General features: G+C 39.2%; 2 protein-coding genes across 3 annotated transcripts; one reads left to right on the forward strand and one right to left on the reverse strand.

Annotated features, from left to right (window-relative positions):
* The first annotated feature begins 994 nt into the window (after positions 1–994).
* Positions 995–7,443, forward strand: tpte (transmembrane phosphatase with tensin homology). 2 transcript variants are annotated; one of them, XM_053331501.1, is made up of 19 exons: positions 995–1,211; positions 1,546–1,636; positions 1,781–1,861; positions 1,940–1,987; positions 2,095–2,256; positions 2,704–2,823; positions 3,428–3,527; positions 3,618–3,681; positions 3,797–3,861; positions 3,948–4,008; positions 4,096–4,177; positions 4,434–4,522; positions 4,696–4,757; positions 5,545–5,625; positions 6,141–6,246; positions 6,347–6,444; positions 6,539–6,634; positions 6,749–6,819; positions 6,934–7,443. In XM_053331501.1, the coding sequence occupies exons 2-19, from the start codon at positions 1,590–1,592 to the stop codon at positions 7,034–7,036; spliced, it is 1,536 nt and encodes a 511-aa protein (XP_053187476.1). In that variant the 5' UTR covers positions 995–1,211; positions 1,546–1,589; the 3' UTR covers positions 7,037–7,443. The 2 variants fall into 2 exon arrangements, with proteins under 2 accessions (XP_053187476.1, XP_053187477.1); XM_053331502.1 differs by lacking the exon at positions 1,546–1,636.
* Positions 7,444–8,607: 1,164 nt separating this feature from the next.
* Positions 8,608–14,978, reverse strand: smpd1 (sphingomyelin phosphodiesterase 1). Its single transcript, XM_053331732.1, has 9 exons — positions 14,827–14,978; positions 14,413–14,656; positions 12,754–13,074; positions 12,060–12,340; positions 11,581–11,754; positions 11,083–11,254; positions 10,707–10,783; positions 9,984–10,129; positions 8,608–9,886 (listed from the first exon to the last, which is right to left on the reverse strand). Exons 2-9 carry the CDS (start codon positions 14,617–14,619, stop codon positions 9,468–9,470), a joined length of 1,797 nt encoding a protein of 598 aa, XP_053187707.1. The 5' UTR covers positions 14,620–14,656; positions 14,827–14,978; the 3' UTR covers positions 8,608–9,467.
* Between the last annotated feature and the right edge of the window lie 189 nt (positions 14,979–15,167).

The following is a 15,167-nucleotide window of genomic DNA, read 5'->3' on the forward strand; positions in this document are numbered from 1 at the left end:
TATGTTCATCTTTCATATCAATTATTGATTTGTGTTACATTATAATTTGTTAGTAGTGGTTCAATTAATATTAGATCAATTTGATCCTTAGGGGAACAGCATTAACTTAGACTACACTGAACATTATACAACTATATGAGTATACAAAACTCAGAGTACCTCAAATAACAGTACGTTCCAAAAACATGAAAACAAACACAAGCTATTCAGTCCAAGAACAGCAGACTCATAACAGATGCTTCTTTTGGAAGTCAATATGCACTGTAGAAAGGCTCCCTCCAGTGGTGGCTGTGGGTTATTGCGCATTCAAAAAATTAACAATAAAAGTTTTCATTGTTTTGATAGGCCTTTACTGGCTATTTTACTATGCCATATTTTCAATATTTTTAAAAGTAAAAGTACCAATATTTACTAACGAATTGAAGTTATGCAAATACACGTAAGACGTTTATAATGCTATATCGTAGCGTAGTCACAGTTGTTGTTTGCAATGTTATACCCCTTTAAACTTTAATTCACCCTTTCCCTACTGGAAAAAAAAGCTAAAACGTGAAAAATATATAATTGCCAAATGTAGCTACCAAATTCACAATAACAACCAATAAACCTCCAACATAATTTTTGTCGCTATCTTTGCAGATTAGATTTTACAGACTATCTATAGCACCATTTGTTTGAGAGTGTGCATTCAATTAGAACCAGATGTTTGAAAGAGGAGGGAGACGTGAGAGCAACAGCAGCAGCAGCAGCAGCCTGTTGGCCTACTTTTTAACAACTAATACTGAAGTTTGAACGTTTCTGCACAGGAGGGCTCAGTCAGTTATCGTGAGATAGAGAGAGCGAGAGAGTGACAGAGAGAGAGAGAGGGTGGGCTGAATAGGAAAGATGGGTGAAGACTAAACGACGAAAACCCACAGCGCTTTTTTACCCCTGTCCAGGAAGTCCGAAACCGCTACGTTTGCAGAAACGATGAGTGGATGGATAGGAAAAAAAATCACCCGGTTAACCTTTGAACCGTCTTCCTTTGCCTTCACAAGAAGTCACAAGACAAACTCTCGTATAATTTCACGAGTGGCAATCGTAACAGTGAGCAGGCGGTGTTGGTTAAACTAGTTTTTTGGGGGTCTACCAGTTAAACAAACTCCTCCAGGAGTGTAGAGGACTACGGCTGGACTGTGTTGTTTTGGCCCAGAGGAGCTAGAGATCGGATGGTTTGTGTTATTAAATTTTATTGGACGCTTTTCATTCTTTTTCCTGATATGGGTCCAGCAATCCTTCATTTGATTTATTAAACTGCTTATTTCTTGCTTGGAGCTTAACATTTACTGCAGACGAGAGCACTAATTGCTGTGCGGATGTAATTAACACTAATGGGCTCATGTTGATTAGAAGTTTGTTTAATTTAAAGAGAAAGAGGATGCATGTGACAAACTGATGACGAACAAGACTCAAAGTTGTCCTCTTTATTTATTTTTTAACATTGTAACCATGGAGCAGCATGCTGAACTTTAATCTTTTTACACTCTTTTGCTTTCAAATCTAGAGACTACACATTCAGAACAAAGCAAGGAGTGCAAAATACACACATCATGTCCTCTGTCTATTTCAGTCCAGGGTCGGATTCAGGTGTAAATGGGTGAGGAAACTTATTGTCCTTACTGTATGTTAATTGCAGCATTTAGTATTTGACATGTAATTGCTTTATGTGTGCATGTGGTGTTTGTTTTGCCATCTGTTTTTTTGTCAAGATGTGTTTCTATCATGTTCATCTTTCTGTTAGAAACATTGCAAAGATGGAGGATGCCAAAGTGGAGATTGATGATGGAAAAGATGAGAGTGATGAACCAGACACGATGTACCAGTAAGTTCACACAGCTTGGGTTGCAAATTTGTTTACAACACCCAATTCAGAAGCATTAATTTCTATCCACATTTGCAGCAATATCCGGAAGAAGATAACACCGTATGTTATGTCCTTTGGATTTCGGTGAGTGTATTTTGAGAGATCTTTTAGAGTGTTTGATGTGTGATCGTTCTGTTCTATCTTTGCCTGGTGTTTTGATTATGCTTAAGTGTATCTGTCTGTTTCTCCAGTGTTTTTGGAGTGATACTGATCCTAGTGGACTTTGTGCTGGTGATTGTGGACCTTTCCCTGCCAGCCAGCAACAGGGATGTTGGAAATGCATTAGAGGCTGTGTCCCTCACCATCTCCTTCTTCTTTCTCATTGATGTTCTCCTGCGGGTCTATGTTGAAGGGTGAGTGCCATTTATGACACACAGGCAACACCCTGTAATTAAAAACTCATGCACTTAAGCTGTCTTTTATACAATGTTGTAAAAACAATGAACACTTTTTTATTTGCTGTTTTTGCAACAAACCGTTGTCTCAAGTTCTCATTGTGCAACATGAAAGTGAGTGACGCAAACATTCCCAGTGTCCTGTGTCAGCAGAAACAAAGTGTAAAGTTCTGATTAACTGTTAAACAGGAAGCAATGAAGAGGAAGCTAGGCAGGAAATTCATGGCATGTATCATGCTGCTCCATGGCAAATATAATGATGTAATGTAATGAGTACATTAGTTTGTAGTTTATGTTGAACTCTCTGTGACAGTGGTAAGCTTCAGGCAGACTGCAATAAGTTGCATGATCTGGCCACTTTTGCTTGTTTCATGCAATGGTTAACTTCCCTTGACCATTTCTTAGGTTCAAAGTGTACTTCAGATCCAAGCTGAACATCGTAGACGCCTGTGTTGTGGTAATCACACTCGTGGTCAACATGGTCTACACCTTCACTGAACTGTCAGGAACCAGCCTCATCCCCAGGTACCTCCTCTCCCTTGCATTCCTTGCTAAAGGTCGCTTAATGTTAGTCTGGAGATAGATTTTAATTGAGGAATAATATGATACACTTCTTTTTTTATCTTTAAACTGATGTGCTGATTTGTGGCTAAGCCTAGAGTGGGAGCCCTGCTTTAGGGGAACCTTTAAATACTGCAAAACACTACAATAACAGCTTTGTTTATCATAAAGCAATCAAACTTTATTTCCTTTCATATGGGTTTGTGCAATTCAAAGTGCTGCATCAATGATTGACAATCCAATATTAATACAGGAAAAAAATGTGTTGCAATGGTCTTGAAAATAATAATAATAATGATAATGCTACAGCTGCAGTGGATGTTTTAAATCTAGGTATGATGCAGAATGTCAGACTGAACAATCAGTTCAGTGAACATCTGAAACAAACATGTTGAGAATGAAGTGATATTTACAGTACCGATCAGGGGTGTACCGTAATATTGATTTCAACGTCCTAGCATAGTACATAGAACATATTATATAATACAATTATGATATTGAGTACATTGTTCTGGACAACATTATTTATATTTGTTTACTTCATATACTGTACAATTTTTTTCACCAGGGTAGTGGCGTTCCTGCGTTTCTTGAGAATAATAATCCTGGTAAGGGTTTTCAGACTTGCGGCTCAGAGCAAGGAGCTAGAGAAAGTCACCAGGAGGATGGTAAGGTCATCACTCTGGAAGCATAGAAAACTGAACAGCTAATGTAGTTGTTTACTAATGTCTGCTGCTTCCCAATGTTATTTTTCTCAGGTTTCTGAGAACAAGCGGCGATATCAGAAGGATGGATTTGACCTTGATCTTACCTATGTTACAGGTAGTTGTAATATACTGGATCACACACTGCAAAAAAGAAAGTAGATAGTGAGTAGATTGCTAAACCCTTAAAGTAGAAAACTATAACTTGATTGCATCTTTACCTACTTCTCTAGACCGTGTCATCGCCATGTCTTTCCCCTCCTCTGGCAAACAGTCCTTCTACAGGAATCCAATTAAGGTAAGTATTCAGAGGAAATGGGCACACATGTATTAAGCATCTCAGCATGCACAAGTCTCCCCACATATTTCTCTTCTCATGTACAGGAGGTGGCAAGGTTCTTTGACACTAAACATGAAGGCCACTATAAAGTTTACAACCTGTGCAGTAAGTTTGCACCTCCTCTCATCACATGCACTTAGTTTCCTTTCTGTGGAATTGCACAATTGGTCAAAATCATCTTACTGTTTCCAGGCGAGAAAGGCTACGACCCCCAGTTCTTCCACTACAAGGTTGAACGAGTGTTCATTGATGACCACAACGTTCCTTCTTTAGAGTGAGTAACATTTCCTGTTTTTGGTTTGTCTCTTCCTTTTGCTTGTAATACTGAGGCATAGGTATAGTATGGATGCATTGGTTTGACATTATTGAACTGTAAACAGTATCCTTAAAAGTTGTGAGCATGTGTATTATAAATACCTATAGAAGCTTGATAAGGTAATAAGTATCACTAACTGGTATTACTGGTTGTAAAGCACCTTGTCAGCTTATCTTAACGTCTTTATAATTGTACATTGGACTGATTGTCTCAGGGACATGCTGAAATACACAGCAAATGTGAGGGACTGGATGTCTGCTGATCCCCAAAACATCATTGCTATTCACTGTAAAGGAGGGAAAGGTGACGCCAAACATCTCTACTTGTTTCATTATTATTTTGTGAATAATTAGAGTTGAATAAAGACACTATTTTGGTGTACAGTTGTTGAAACTGTACAGTTGTTGTACAGTTGTTGAAACTGTACAAAACAAAAGTCACATATGGTTTGATAATGCTGGTGCTCTGTTTCACAGGACGTACAGGTACTATGGTGTGCACCTGGCTTATTGACAGTGACCAGTTTGAGAGTGCACAGGTAAGTCTCTGTAACCTTTTGAAGGTGCAGTGTGTAGAATTTAGTGGACCAGACTTTGCAGCAATTAAAAATAATATTCACTGGAATGTTTTAATTAGCATATAATCCCATGAAAATAAGAATTGTTGTGTTTCTGTTAGCTTAGAGTCCTCTACCACAAAGCCCACCATGTTGCACCGCCATGTTTCTACAGTAGCCCAGAATGGACAAACCAAACACTAGTTCTAGAGAGGGTCTTTCACATTTTTCGTGAGTTTCGCAACCACTGTAGGTTCCCCTATGCTAGAAAGGCCAGAGTTGAGGGGAGGGGAATTCAGTTGATTGCAGCCTGCAACCTCACCACTAGATGCCACTAAATCCTACAGACTGGTCCTTTTAAATACTGTTATTTTTCACAGTATCCCCTTATGATTAGTCTATGCCAAATTTGTGAACCATAAAACAACGTACCATAAAACATAAAAAAAACTTATCAGTCATTAATAAATTAGTGATAACTCCTTGATTAAACCATTAAAGAGCAGAGAGTGTATTTAGTTTTTACAGGTTTGTTGGGGGGGGGGGATCACAGTCACACTAATATGGATCTATGTTACCTAAAACAGGAACAAAAAATTAAGTTTTGTATATTCCATGTCAGTTGAGGATAGTTTCAGGCTAAAGAATCGTGTTGGGATGATTTGCTGCTCTTAAATGTAAAAATTGTATTGATTTAATTATTTAGATTGAGAAGTAAAACAATTTTGATAAATTGACTTCCTTATATGCATTTGTCTTTCTTCACCAGGACAGTCTGGAGTATTTTGGTGAGAGGAGGACAGACAAGAGTCGCAGCTCCAAGTTTCAAGGAGTGGAGACTCCCTCACAGGTAAGAACAAGCCATTTGGGCCACACTTACAAAGACCACGTTTTAACAGAAGTGTTTATTTAGAAATGTTGCCAATTTAGGACTTTATTTGAAACCACTTTGTATAGAATTTGAAATATTCTCTCTGGCGCCCCCCTGTGGTACAGTAGTATTAACAAAAAAGATACTGAAAATAAAAGGGGTGAAAGACCATTCCACCAGAATGGTTTCATTTTTCTATAAAGTAAAACAAATTTGAAAGATACTGCAATCACAGATTATACACTTAGTGATTTTAACATATGAATGACACAAGCTGGAGAATTTAATAAGCTAGTTATTGTGTGTCAATCCATATATTTGTTTATCCGTTTCTATAGTAGAACATTATTTCAAGTCAGTAGTTATAGTTAATTGTCTGTTATCTTGACAGTGTAAGATTTGAATACATTTTGGAGAAAAATTAATATATTTCCACATAAAACCTGAAATGATGAGTGAGGAGGCTTTAGCTCTGCTGTCTGTGTGAACTAAAGAGCAGGTACGTGGGCTACTATGAGACCATGAAGACTAAGTTCAACAGACAGCTGCCTCCACCTAAAAGCCTCAGGGTCAAGAGCATCCGCATTCACTCCATAGCAGGTAAAACCCAACAAAATAATACATTTAACTTCATATTCTATATGTCTGTTTATACGCATGGTAATGTTTGCTTTTTCTCCTTTGTTTTGCTTTCATACAGGTGTGGGTAAAGGTGACGGCAGCGATCTCAAGGTGAAGATAATCGTGAGGAAAGAACTCGTGTTTCAGTGTGTGTGCAGCAAGCAGGAGAACTGCACAGTAAGTCTTAAGTCACGCACACTTAGCACACACACTCATCAAGTCATACTGAATCATTTGTTGGTTAACGCATTGCTGGTGGGATTTTTTTTAGGTATTTCCTGATGTGGGCAGTAATGCAGCAGTCATCAGCCTGCAGAATGGGCCTGTGGTTGATGGAGATGTGAAGGTCATGTTTGAATCGAGTGCTGTGAGTGCTTGCATTTACACTTTTAAACCATGTATGTGAGAAAAGCTTGTGTTTAGGCTGGTTGTAGCTCTCCTGTGATCTAGTTTCTTTTGTTTTTTTACACATTCCCCGCAGGGTCTTCCAAAAGGATATGAGGATGTTCCATTCTACTTCTGGTTCAATACCTCTTTCATAGTGGACAACAAGTATGTTTCTGTTGCTCTGATGCAATTTTATACTCAAAAGTGTTCATGTTCCACTTTTCGATTAGTGCTAATGATGAACTTGATGTTTCTGCCTTCCCACCAAACTCTCCACAGGCTGTTTCTACCCAGGGAGGAGCTGGACAACCCACACAAACCCAAAATGTGGGACTTGTACAAGGAGGACTTTGGTGTCACTATGTTCTTCTCAGAACCCTAATAAAAGCCATTCACAAAGATGAGGAGGTTCTTCTTAACAAATAAAAATGGCTGGTGACATGACACGAATGATGGATGGTGGGCATAAATTGGTAGAGTGAACACTAACTTAAGAAAAGAATGGAAGCACAAGGTTCAAATTTCTAATAGAAGCATTAATTTACATTTGTTCAAATGTCTTGTGTGAAAAAAATGTATAAGGCTTTTCTTTTTTTGAATGTTGTATGAATGCCAGAGATGACTTTTAAGGTTCCCATTGAGCCAACTCAGGCCTGACAAAAGTTCTGTTTGTATTGTCATGATGGTCAGGACAGATCTGAGGCCTGTACTACGAAGCTGGATTTTCTCTTATCGAGGTAACTTCAGGGTTAACTCTGGGTTTTCCGTACTACGAAGCTGGTTCACTTCTTACCGGGATAAATCACCATGGTAACTTATGCTGAACGGCTAACCTGCTCCGGAGCAGGTTATGTTCCGGATAAGAGTTTTTAGGGAGATGCAATCCTTTAGATGTCCCCGATGACATCCTATATGAAAGGTACAGAATGATTTTCAAGCGACATTTAGTTTAATATTCAACATTCATTTGACTTTCAAAATACAAACCTATTATGCGCTTCAACCATTTGAGTGAATGATGTCAAACCAACTGTATGGCTTTTGCTGCAGCAACAGTGTTGCTTTTGGCCTGGATGATGTGATTTAATTCTTGTTGTTGAAGTATAATTGTCTACTCCTCCATGGTAAAGTAGTCTGCTCTGCAGGGTTTCTCCATGTTTGTGATTGGTCAGACGCTGCAAACACCTCCCCTTTGTGAGCGCGCAGTGATCCAGACTGGAAAACCCTGGGTTCAATTACCAAGTTGATAACCAGCTTCGTAGTACCGCTTATCATGATTGCAAATGTCTGGGTAACCCAGGTAATGGAGAGATATCCTGGGTATGTGAATCCAGCTTCGTAGTACATGCCTCAGGTTTATTTTGACTATGAATGATCTAGATTTTGTATTTTGAAAGAACTTGAACTTCTGTTTATAAAAATGTAAAAAATTAAAAAGGGAATTTTTGAAGCATACTTGTCATTTTCATTAGCACTTCATATAAATCCCAAATCAACCAAGAGGAAAAGTAGACATGTAATCCTCCTTGGATAACATGAAGTCTACTTTAAATTTGTTTAGAAAGAACATCAGAATTTGAGTTGCTAAAGGGGAAATGTGTTAAGAGTCAATATTTAATAAGTAGTCATTTGAATCAGTTGTGTCCTTTTGGTGTCCTAAAATAAAATCTGAAGAGTCTGCACCTGATGAAATTATAATGCTGTAAGATTGGTTTCACACTAATGACAATATTTGACATATTGAACTTCTCTCCAGTGCTATTGTGAAGTTATCGCTTCTGAAGCAGTCAGTATCAAACTTTCAATGTACCATTTCTACCTACTACACTGCATTTACTTGATTAGTTTATGGAACTAAAATGAGACAATGGTGAGGCAAAGGTGAAAACCACATAACAGTTTACCAGAACACAGGATGCCATAGCAAACAAAAAACAAAGTGGATAGAAGTATCAGATTTAATCTTTTATACATAATTCATACAATCTCTTCCAATTATTGCTCATTTTACAAGCTGCATGACTTGTCACACACTGAACAACACAGATGACACAGACAAAGATATGAGTACGTTCTCATGCTTCTTGCACTGTGTGTCTATCAATACTGTTCTGGATTCAATCCTCAAGTGAACTGCCCAACCAAAAATTAAAGTGCAGACAGAAGTAAACCTCAAAAGGGAAATGCTGTGCATTAAAGTTAGATACTTGAGAAACTGACCATAACTGTGCTACTTATGAATTGTCAAAATTGTCTTAATTTAACACTCACTGCATGCTGTATACATCAGCTAAACTCAAACCTGAGAAATTATCGACAAGGTCCATTACTCCCAAAGCAAAGTTTGATGAGCCTTTGATGAACACTGTAGTTTTATTAAACTCATTGTCTGTAGTAACACAGTATGTAAGCAGCTTTTATAGTTGCAGGACAAAACAAGGCACCCATTACAGTAGAACTGCACAATCTACTGCCAAAAGTATTGACTCTGAACAAACTACCTACTAGCTCAGTCGTTCTTTTCATTTCCAGTAAACAAAACACATTTCAAGCAGTTGACAAACCCAAGGCCTATTGCCAAATACAATCAGTGAACACAAGGCATATCTGAGAACCATTGAAACTCTTGTCAGGTTTATGAAATCCACAAACTAACTGTAATGGCTCCCAAATGACATAGGAATCTAACAAATATAACAATCCTATCTGATTAAATAGCCACAGGAAACAAAGAGGAACTTTTAGGCTCAATTTCATATTTGGTCATATTGCTTTCCTTGCCCCACTACCCATCCAGTCCAAACTTCCTCAAATCAACAAAGGGTTGTTCTAGCAGCCCTGGCTAAGTTTCCCCCAAATCCATTGAGGAGGTCGCACTGTTCCAGCTCATCATATCTCCCACTTCGCAGAAAGCAGAGCACTGTGGTTTTGCAGGTCTCTTTGCAGGGCTCTGAGACATGTCCTTTATGTCTGAAGTACCAGAACTTCTGGAAGACCTGGTCATCACTGAAAAAGGTCTTTATCAGCCCGTTCCAGTCAGAGGGGAACAGACTGGAAAGACCATAAGCTTCAGTGGCACGGTACAGCAAAGTCCATTTTGGGTTCGGTTCAGGTTTACCTGGCCGTCCTGGACTGTGGTTTACCTCTGTGAGGTTGAGGATATAAGTTTCATGTTCAAGCACCAGCCGAGAGCTGTCTTGGTAATTCCCATCAACATAGTAGACACGGTAACCTGGAAAAAGGATAAATGTTATAGTTTCCATGCCCAAGCATTACTGCCCTTCACCTTTAAGATCAGGACAGAGGGCTAAATCAGCTCATGTCCTCACCTGGGTTAAGATTAACAAAGGTAGTGACACTGGGAGCGATGAATGCCACTCCTAATGGGCGGGTCATGGTTTCCTCATCATAGAACATTTGGAACTCATCCAGATGTGTATGGCCAAAAAACTGCCCACTAATTGTACTTTCATATCTGGGGAAAAAACAAAAAACAAACAAAAAAAACACTTTACAACTTTTCTCATCTCTCTTCCAATTGGTAGGTTGCAAACAGTGGCTGTTACGTGACGCAAATTTATGCCCAGTGGGACACTGACCTTTTGGGACAAAAAAAATGTGCATAATTATTAACTAAAGCAGGTGCATAAAAGCAAACACGAGACATCAGCCATGCAAATAAGAGGGGAAGAGACACAAGTGCTGCTGCTAATGAGACAACCACAGGTCATCTGCAAGATAACAGCAGTCCCTGACTACCCGTAATCTGGACTGATGCCAATTACTAGCATTACACTTAAAGTAGTGTCAGCTACAATAGACATGTGGCATTTATACATTCACTATGGGGGAATGCATGTTACACATGACATCCAATGATCTGCAGCTACCACAAACAATCACGCTGCATATTAACATTTAACCACTGCGAGTGTACAGTGCATTATGTCCTTCCAAAAACGTGACAAAATTATGAACTGCTACTGCAACTGTCTTCACTTCCCTGTAACAGCTTCTCATTTTCTACATCTTACTATAAATGATCAGTGTACCTGTTGATAATGTGATAGTAGTTCCAGCTCCAGCTGCCAAGACACAGGCCAGGTGGAATGTGACCAATAATATGCACCTAAATGAGGAAATCACACCATGTAGAGGACGATTATTACACAGATTATACACAAGAACAATCTCATTCTCAGTACAGGTGACAAGAAGGTAAAATATGAAGTTATTATCTACCTGTAGCAAGAAGCACATGACTAAGGTAGGACAATGTGAACTTTAGCTGCATTAAAACCACACTGAGCATGGCATGATCTCTCAGTTTAAGAAGTGAAACTACTGTGCAGTCTTCAGTTATTGGTGCTGAACGTTCTTAAATGCTGCTTTGTTCATATGGTCTTTTGTCTTTGCTGCTCTACTCACCTTTTCTCCCTTGTCCTCACTGGCCTGGAGAATATGGACTAGCCACTGCAGCTGGTTAGCAGGATCGGTAGAATTCACCATCAACCAGAAGTTTTCTCGAGCACAAAAGTTCATATTGAGTGAGACCACCCTCAGGCCTGGCTGAATCTCCATGGTATAAAATCCTCCGTATCTAAAATTATCCACAAACAGACAGAATAGGAAGACTTAATGATTGGAAAGGATTTTCCTGATCACCAAGTTAGAAGCTCTGAGGATAACCGCCAAAATTCCAAACCCAACCTAGGGAACAATAATCTGAGAAATGTGACCACTTCTGTTTACAAATAGTAGAATGTGAAACTGCATGAACAAGTATCAGATACAGTTTCTACTTTCATGATATTAATTTTATGTCTATCTGCACCACCTGCTTGCACAAAAAAGGTCACACAATTCAATTAAAATACAATTTGAAATTTTATGGGGAAAAAAAAAAAAAAAGAAATTTAAATCAACCTCAGAGTCTTTAAAGCCTGCTCTGGCAACCATGGTGCCCACTCCTTTGCCATGGTCTCATAGAGCCAGGCAGAGGATCTGTTGCCATGAACAAAAGGTGGTGGGAAGCTGTTCACTGGTGTACTCTCATGGTTTCCTACTGCAGGATAAACTGTTACATCAGGTCCCAGGTGTCTGGACAGAAGATCAGAGGACAGAGTCAATCGCTGTTTGAATTGATTCCAAGTTACACATGACAAACATTTGCCTAAAGTTACAGCAAAAAATGTCCCATGTGTTTTCAGTCATAGTACAAAGGCCTTTTGAGGTTAAAATGGAGCAACTGCATTATCCAGAAATTCCAGCATTGAAACATTAAAAATATTAGCTGTATGATGTGGCCCTGTCAGTTTGGCACTGAAATATTAGTAATAATTAGAAATATATCCCCATAGCATTGTGAATGAAATTATGTTTATCTAATCCTTGAGAAAGATTACTTGTGGATGAGCCTGGAGACGACGGTCAGTTCAGACAGCTGTTGTTTCCTGGTCTGAGACCAAACATTGTGTGCTGGTATGTCTCCAGTCCAGTAGACCCAGTCCCAGGGTCCAGCTCTGGCAACGTTTTCCAGGAGGTTTTCCACTGTCCGTAGTGGCAGGTCACACTTACTATAGGTTCCCCAGTACCCAGCCTCCCTCCGCCGCCAGCTGGGAGAGCCAGAGTCTTTACGGCAACACAGAGGGTCTTTACAGTCTGCTGAGCTGCCATTTTCATACTCCTGTTAGTGAGGAGAATATTATTTAACGTCTGGCTGATCTAAATGCCCTGATCATTTTCTGTGTAGTTATTTCCTTATTTCCTAGGAAAACTACAATATTATCTTGAAAGGACAAAAACTAAAATCAATCATTTCAAGCAGTTTTGGGAGATGTGAATTCACTGAAAACATTCCAATCCACTTTCTATTTCTGAAGACTGCTGAAACTTGGAAGGCTTATAAAATAAATAAATAAATACATAAATGAATAAATACATAAATGAATAAATGAATAAATGAATAAATGAATAAATAAACAAACAAACAAACAACCTGGCATGCTAACCAATACATTAAAAAGAGGGATAATCAAACTGTACCAGCACTGGCTTCGCAGCTTCTTTAGATAATTTCTCCAAATGACACACACTCACCTGATCCAAGTGGATATCAGTTAGAAATAGGACCCTGTTCTTTGGAGAACCAGGTTTGGGAGGAGATGGTGGTGTAACAGGGGGTTTAGGAACTTTAGGCAAGGTGATGTTCCAGGATGCGTAGATGTCAAATTTGCCACAGGAAGGCCCCACCAGCACGGCACACGCTTCAGTAGGCCACAGCAAAGACTGCTGGAGGGCCCGGATGAAGTCATCCCTGAACAACTCTGTGATTTCATGACACACCACCTCATCAGCCAGATGGAGATGGATACATGCTTTGCCTACTGCTTGTGCCACTCGCTCTTCATTTGCATCGCTCTAGCAGAAGTAGCAAAAAGTCAGAACAGAATCAGAGAAGTGGCTTGAAAGTTATGCTTCAGTGACTGATGTAAAAACCTCAAACATCCTGAAAGGCAGTCAAGCTGAAAATGGACTGATTCATCTGAAATACTCAGTTTACTGGACCACAATATATATAGCTTGACATCATATAAGTCACATTTTTAATGGGTGCAGCATGTAAGTGTAATATTTACACTCTGAATTTTAATAAAAATCAATGAGATTAATCAAAATGAATCAGCATGTTTTTGCACTCCACATCTATAATTATTGGTTAGCAGGAACACTTGAGGTCAACAAAGAGATCTGATGTGTTAAGCATGTGTTTGTGCCATGTCAGCATTAAACACAAGGAGATATATATAAAAAGGTTTTTTTCAAGTTCCCCATTTGCTGGCAAACTTGAATAACCCTGTATAACAGTTATATTACCTGCAGTATAATTGGTATGAAGTGCCTACAATATACATTTTTTAAATGGATTAAAAAAATAAATAAAACATTTTTGACATCTAACCAGAAGTTAAGCCAACCATTTAGCCCTGAATTCAGTTTAGGAAGTCAGAAATCTCTAACTGCTTAATTTAAACCTTTAATTAACCAGTTAAATCCCATTGAGATTACAAGATTTCTTTTTCACAGGAGCACTGGCCAATATGGGAGCAATACAGTGTTTCAGGACAGAACATATCTAGCTAAGACAGAAATTACTTTTGCTATGCATCAAGTCACAATAAAAAAAAAAGAAAAAAAAGCTGAATAAAAAGAAGTGGGCAAACCCAAAAAGAACTATGCAACAATGCAATTAAAACAGTTACCACTACATTTACCATTATCCAGGTAACTTGAACATATCTTCTTTAAGCTCCTACTTTCATGAAGGTCACAGTGTTCAGTTGGTTGTTTAAAATGTTTTAGAGAGGTGTTTAATCAACTATATTTTGGAGGCTGCAGAAACACATCTCAATACAATGTAATACAATCCAAGAGCACTAAAAATACAGCCTCCATGACCTACTGACACACAATTTGAATCAACAACTCTGAACAGCTGCAGCAATAATTGAGCAACATAACCTTGAGTGAATGCAGAATATATTGCACTCATGGTCATTGTAGCTATGTTTAGTTTTATTCTACTTGTGACCAGTTAAAGATTAATGACGTCTCGGACTGAATGGTTGGTCAAACTTCTACTTAGACAATTACTTGATGTTATGCTTTTTTCCCTATAATAATACGGAATTACACAATTTAGATTTGTAGATAATGTAGGTGATCCTCTTTGGATTAAAGAGACATTTTAAAACATACCAGAAGAGCGATATCAAGGATGGTGAAGACAGCTTTGCACAGGGGGCAGCTAACATTTTTCCAGTTAAATCTGCTGCTAAACTGCTCCATGAGCAGCTTGGATTTGTCTGAGGTCTGTGCTGGGTGACAGGACCCTAACAGTGGCAACAATAACAGGAGAGCACAGGCTGTCAGCCCGAAAGAGGGCAGCAGCGTGGGGAGCTTCATTGTTCCGACAGCTGGTCTTGGTCTGCAACCTCTGCGCCTGCCGACATGAACAAAACCAGAAAAACGAGAAGTGTAGATGAAGTGCTGATACACTCACCGGTTAAACTTGGAGAATAAATGACTCATTCGGACACACGCTAGCAGAAAACATACATGCGAACGTCTGCTAACAAAATAGCTAACTTGCAACTCCTTTGCAACCCTTACCTCTACAAAAATGTTTAAAAAGTCCGAAGCGGATGTCCGTCGTCGCCTCGCCGGGTGAAAGCAGGCAGGTTAGACAGGAAGCTTCAAGCCCCGGTTCCACTTTCACAAAACTGTAGCGAAACAAGCCCTTCCTCTGAAGTGCTCCCCAGTCAGCTGAGTCCGGCTTGTTATGATGAGTCTCGTTGCTGCTCCTCCTGGTGAAAGGCACAGAAAGTCACCTGACTTATCACGTGCACCCCCCCCCCCCCAAAAGTAGCACAACCTGCTCCTAATTGATCGTCCATATAACGATAATTGCACCAGCTGTGTTGTCGTTACAACTGTTCAACCACATTTTGACC

Source organism: Scomber japonicus, chromosome 13, assembly GCF_027409825.1.
Source record: "Scomber japonicus isolate fScoJap1 chromosome 13, fScoJap1.pri, whole genome shotgun sequence".
Lineage (NCBI taxonomy): Eukaryota > Metazoa > Chordata > Actinopteri > Scombriformes > Scombridae > Scomber > Scomber japonicus.

Coding starts and splice junctions, on each gene's coding strand:
- smpd1 (XM_053331732.1), bottom strand. CDS start 14,619: ATGAAGCTCCCCACGCTGCTGCCCTCTTTCGGGCTGACAGCCTGTGCT. Junction 13,075..14,412: donor TCCTTGATATCGCTCTTCTG/GTATGTTTTAAA, acceptor TACTTCTGCTAG/AGCGATGCAAATGAAGAGCG. Junction 10,130..10,706: donor TACTATCACATTATCAACAG/GTACACTGATCA, acceptor TTTTTTCCCCAG/ATATGAAAGTACAATTAGTG.
- tpte (XM_053331501.1), top strand. CDS start 1,590: ATGTCCTCTGTCTATTTCAGTCCAGGGTCGGATTCAGGTGTAAATGG. Junction 4,009..4,095: donor TAAAGTTTACAACCTGTGCA/GTAAGTTTGCAC, acceptor TACTGTTTCCAG/GCGAGAAAGGCTACGACCCC. Junction 5,626..6,140: donor GAGTGGAGACTCCCTCACAG/GTAAGAACAAGC, acceptor TGTGAACTAAAG/AGCAGGTACGTGGGCTACTA.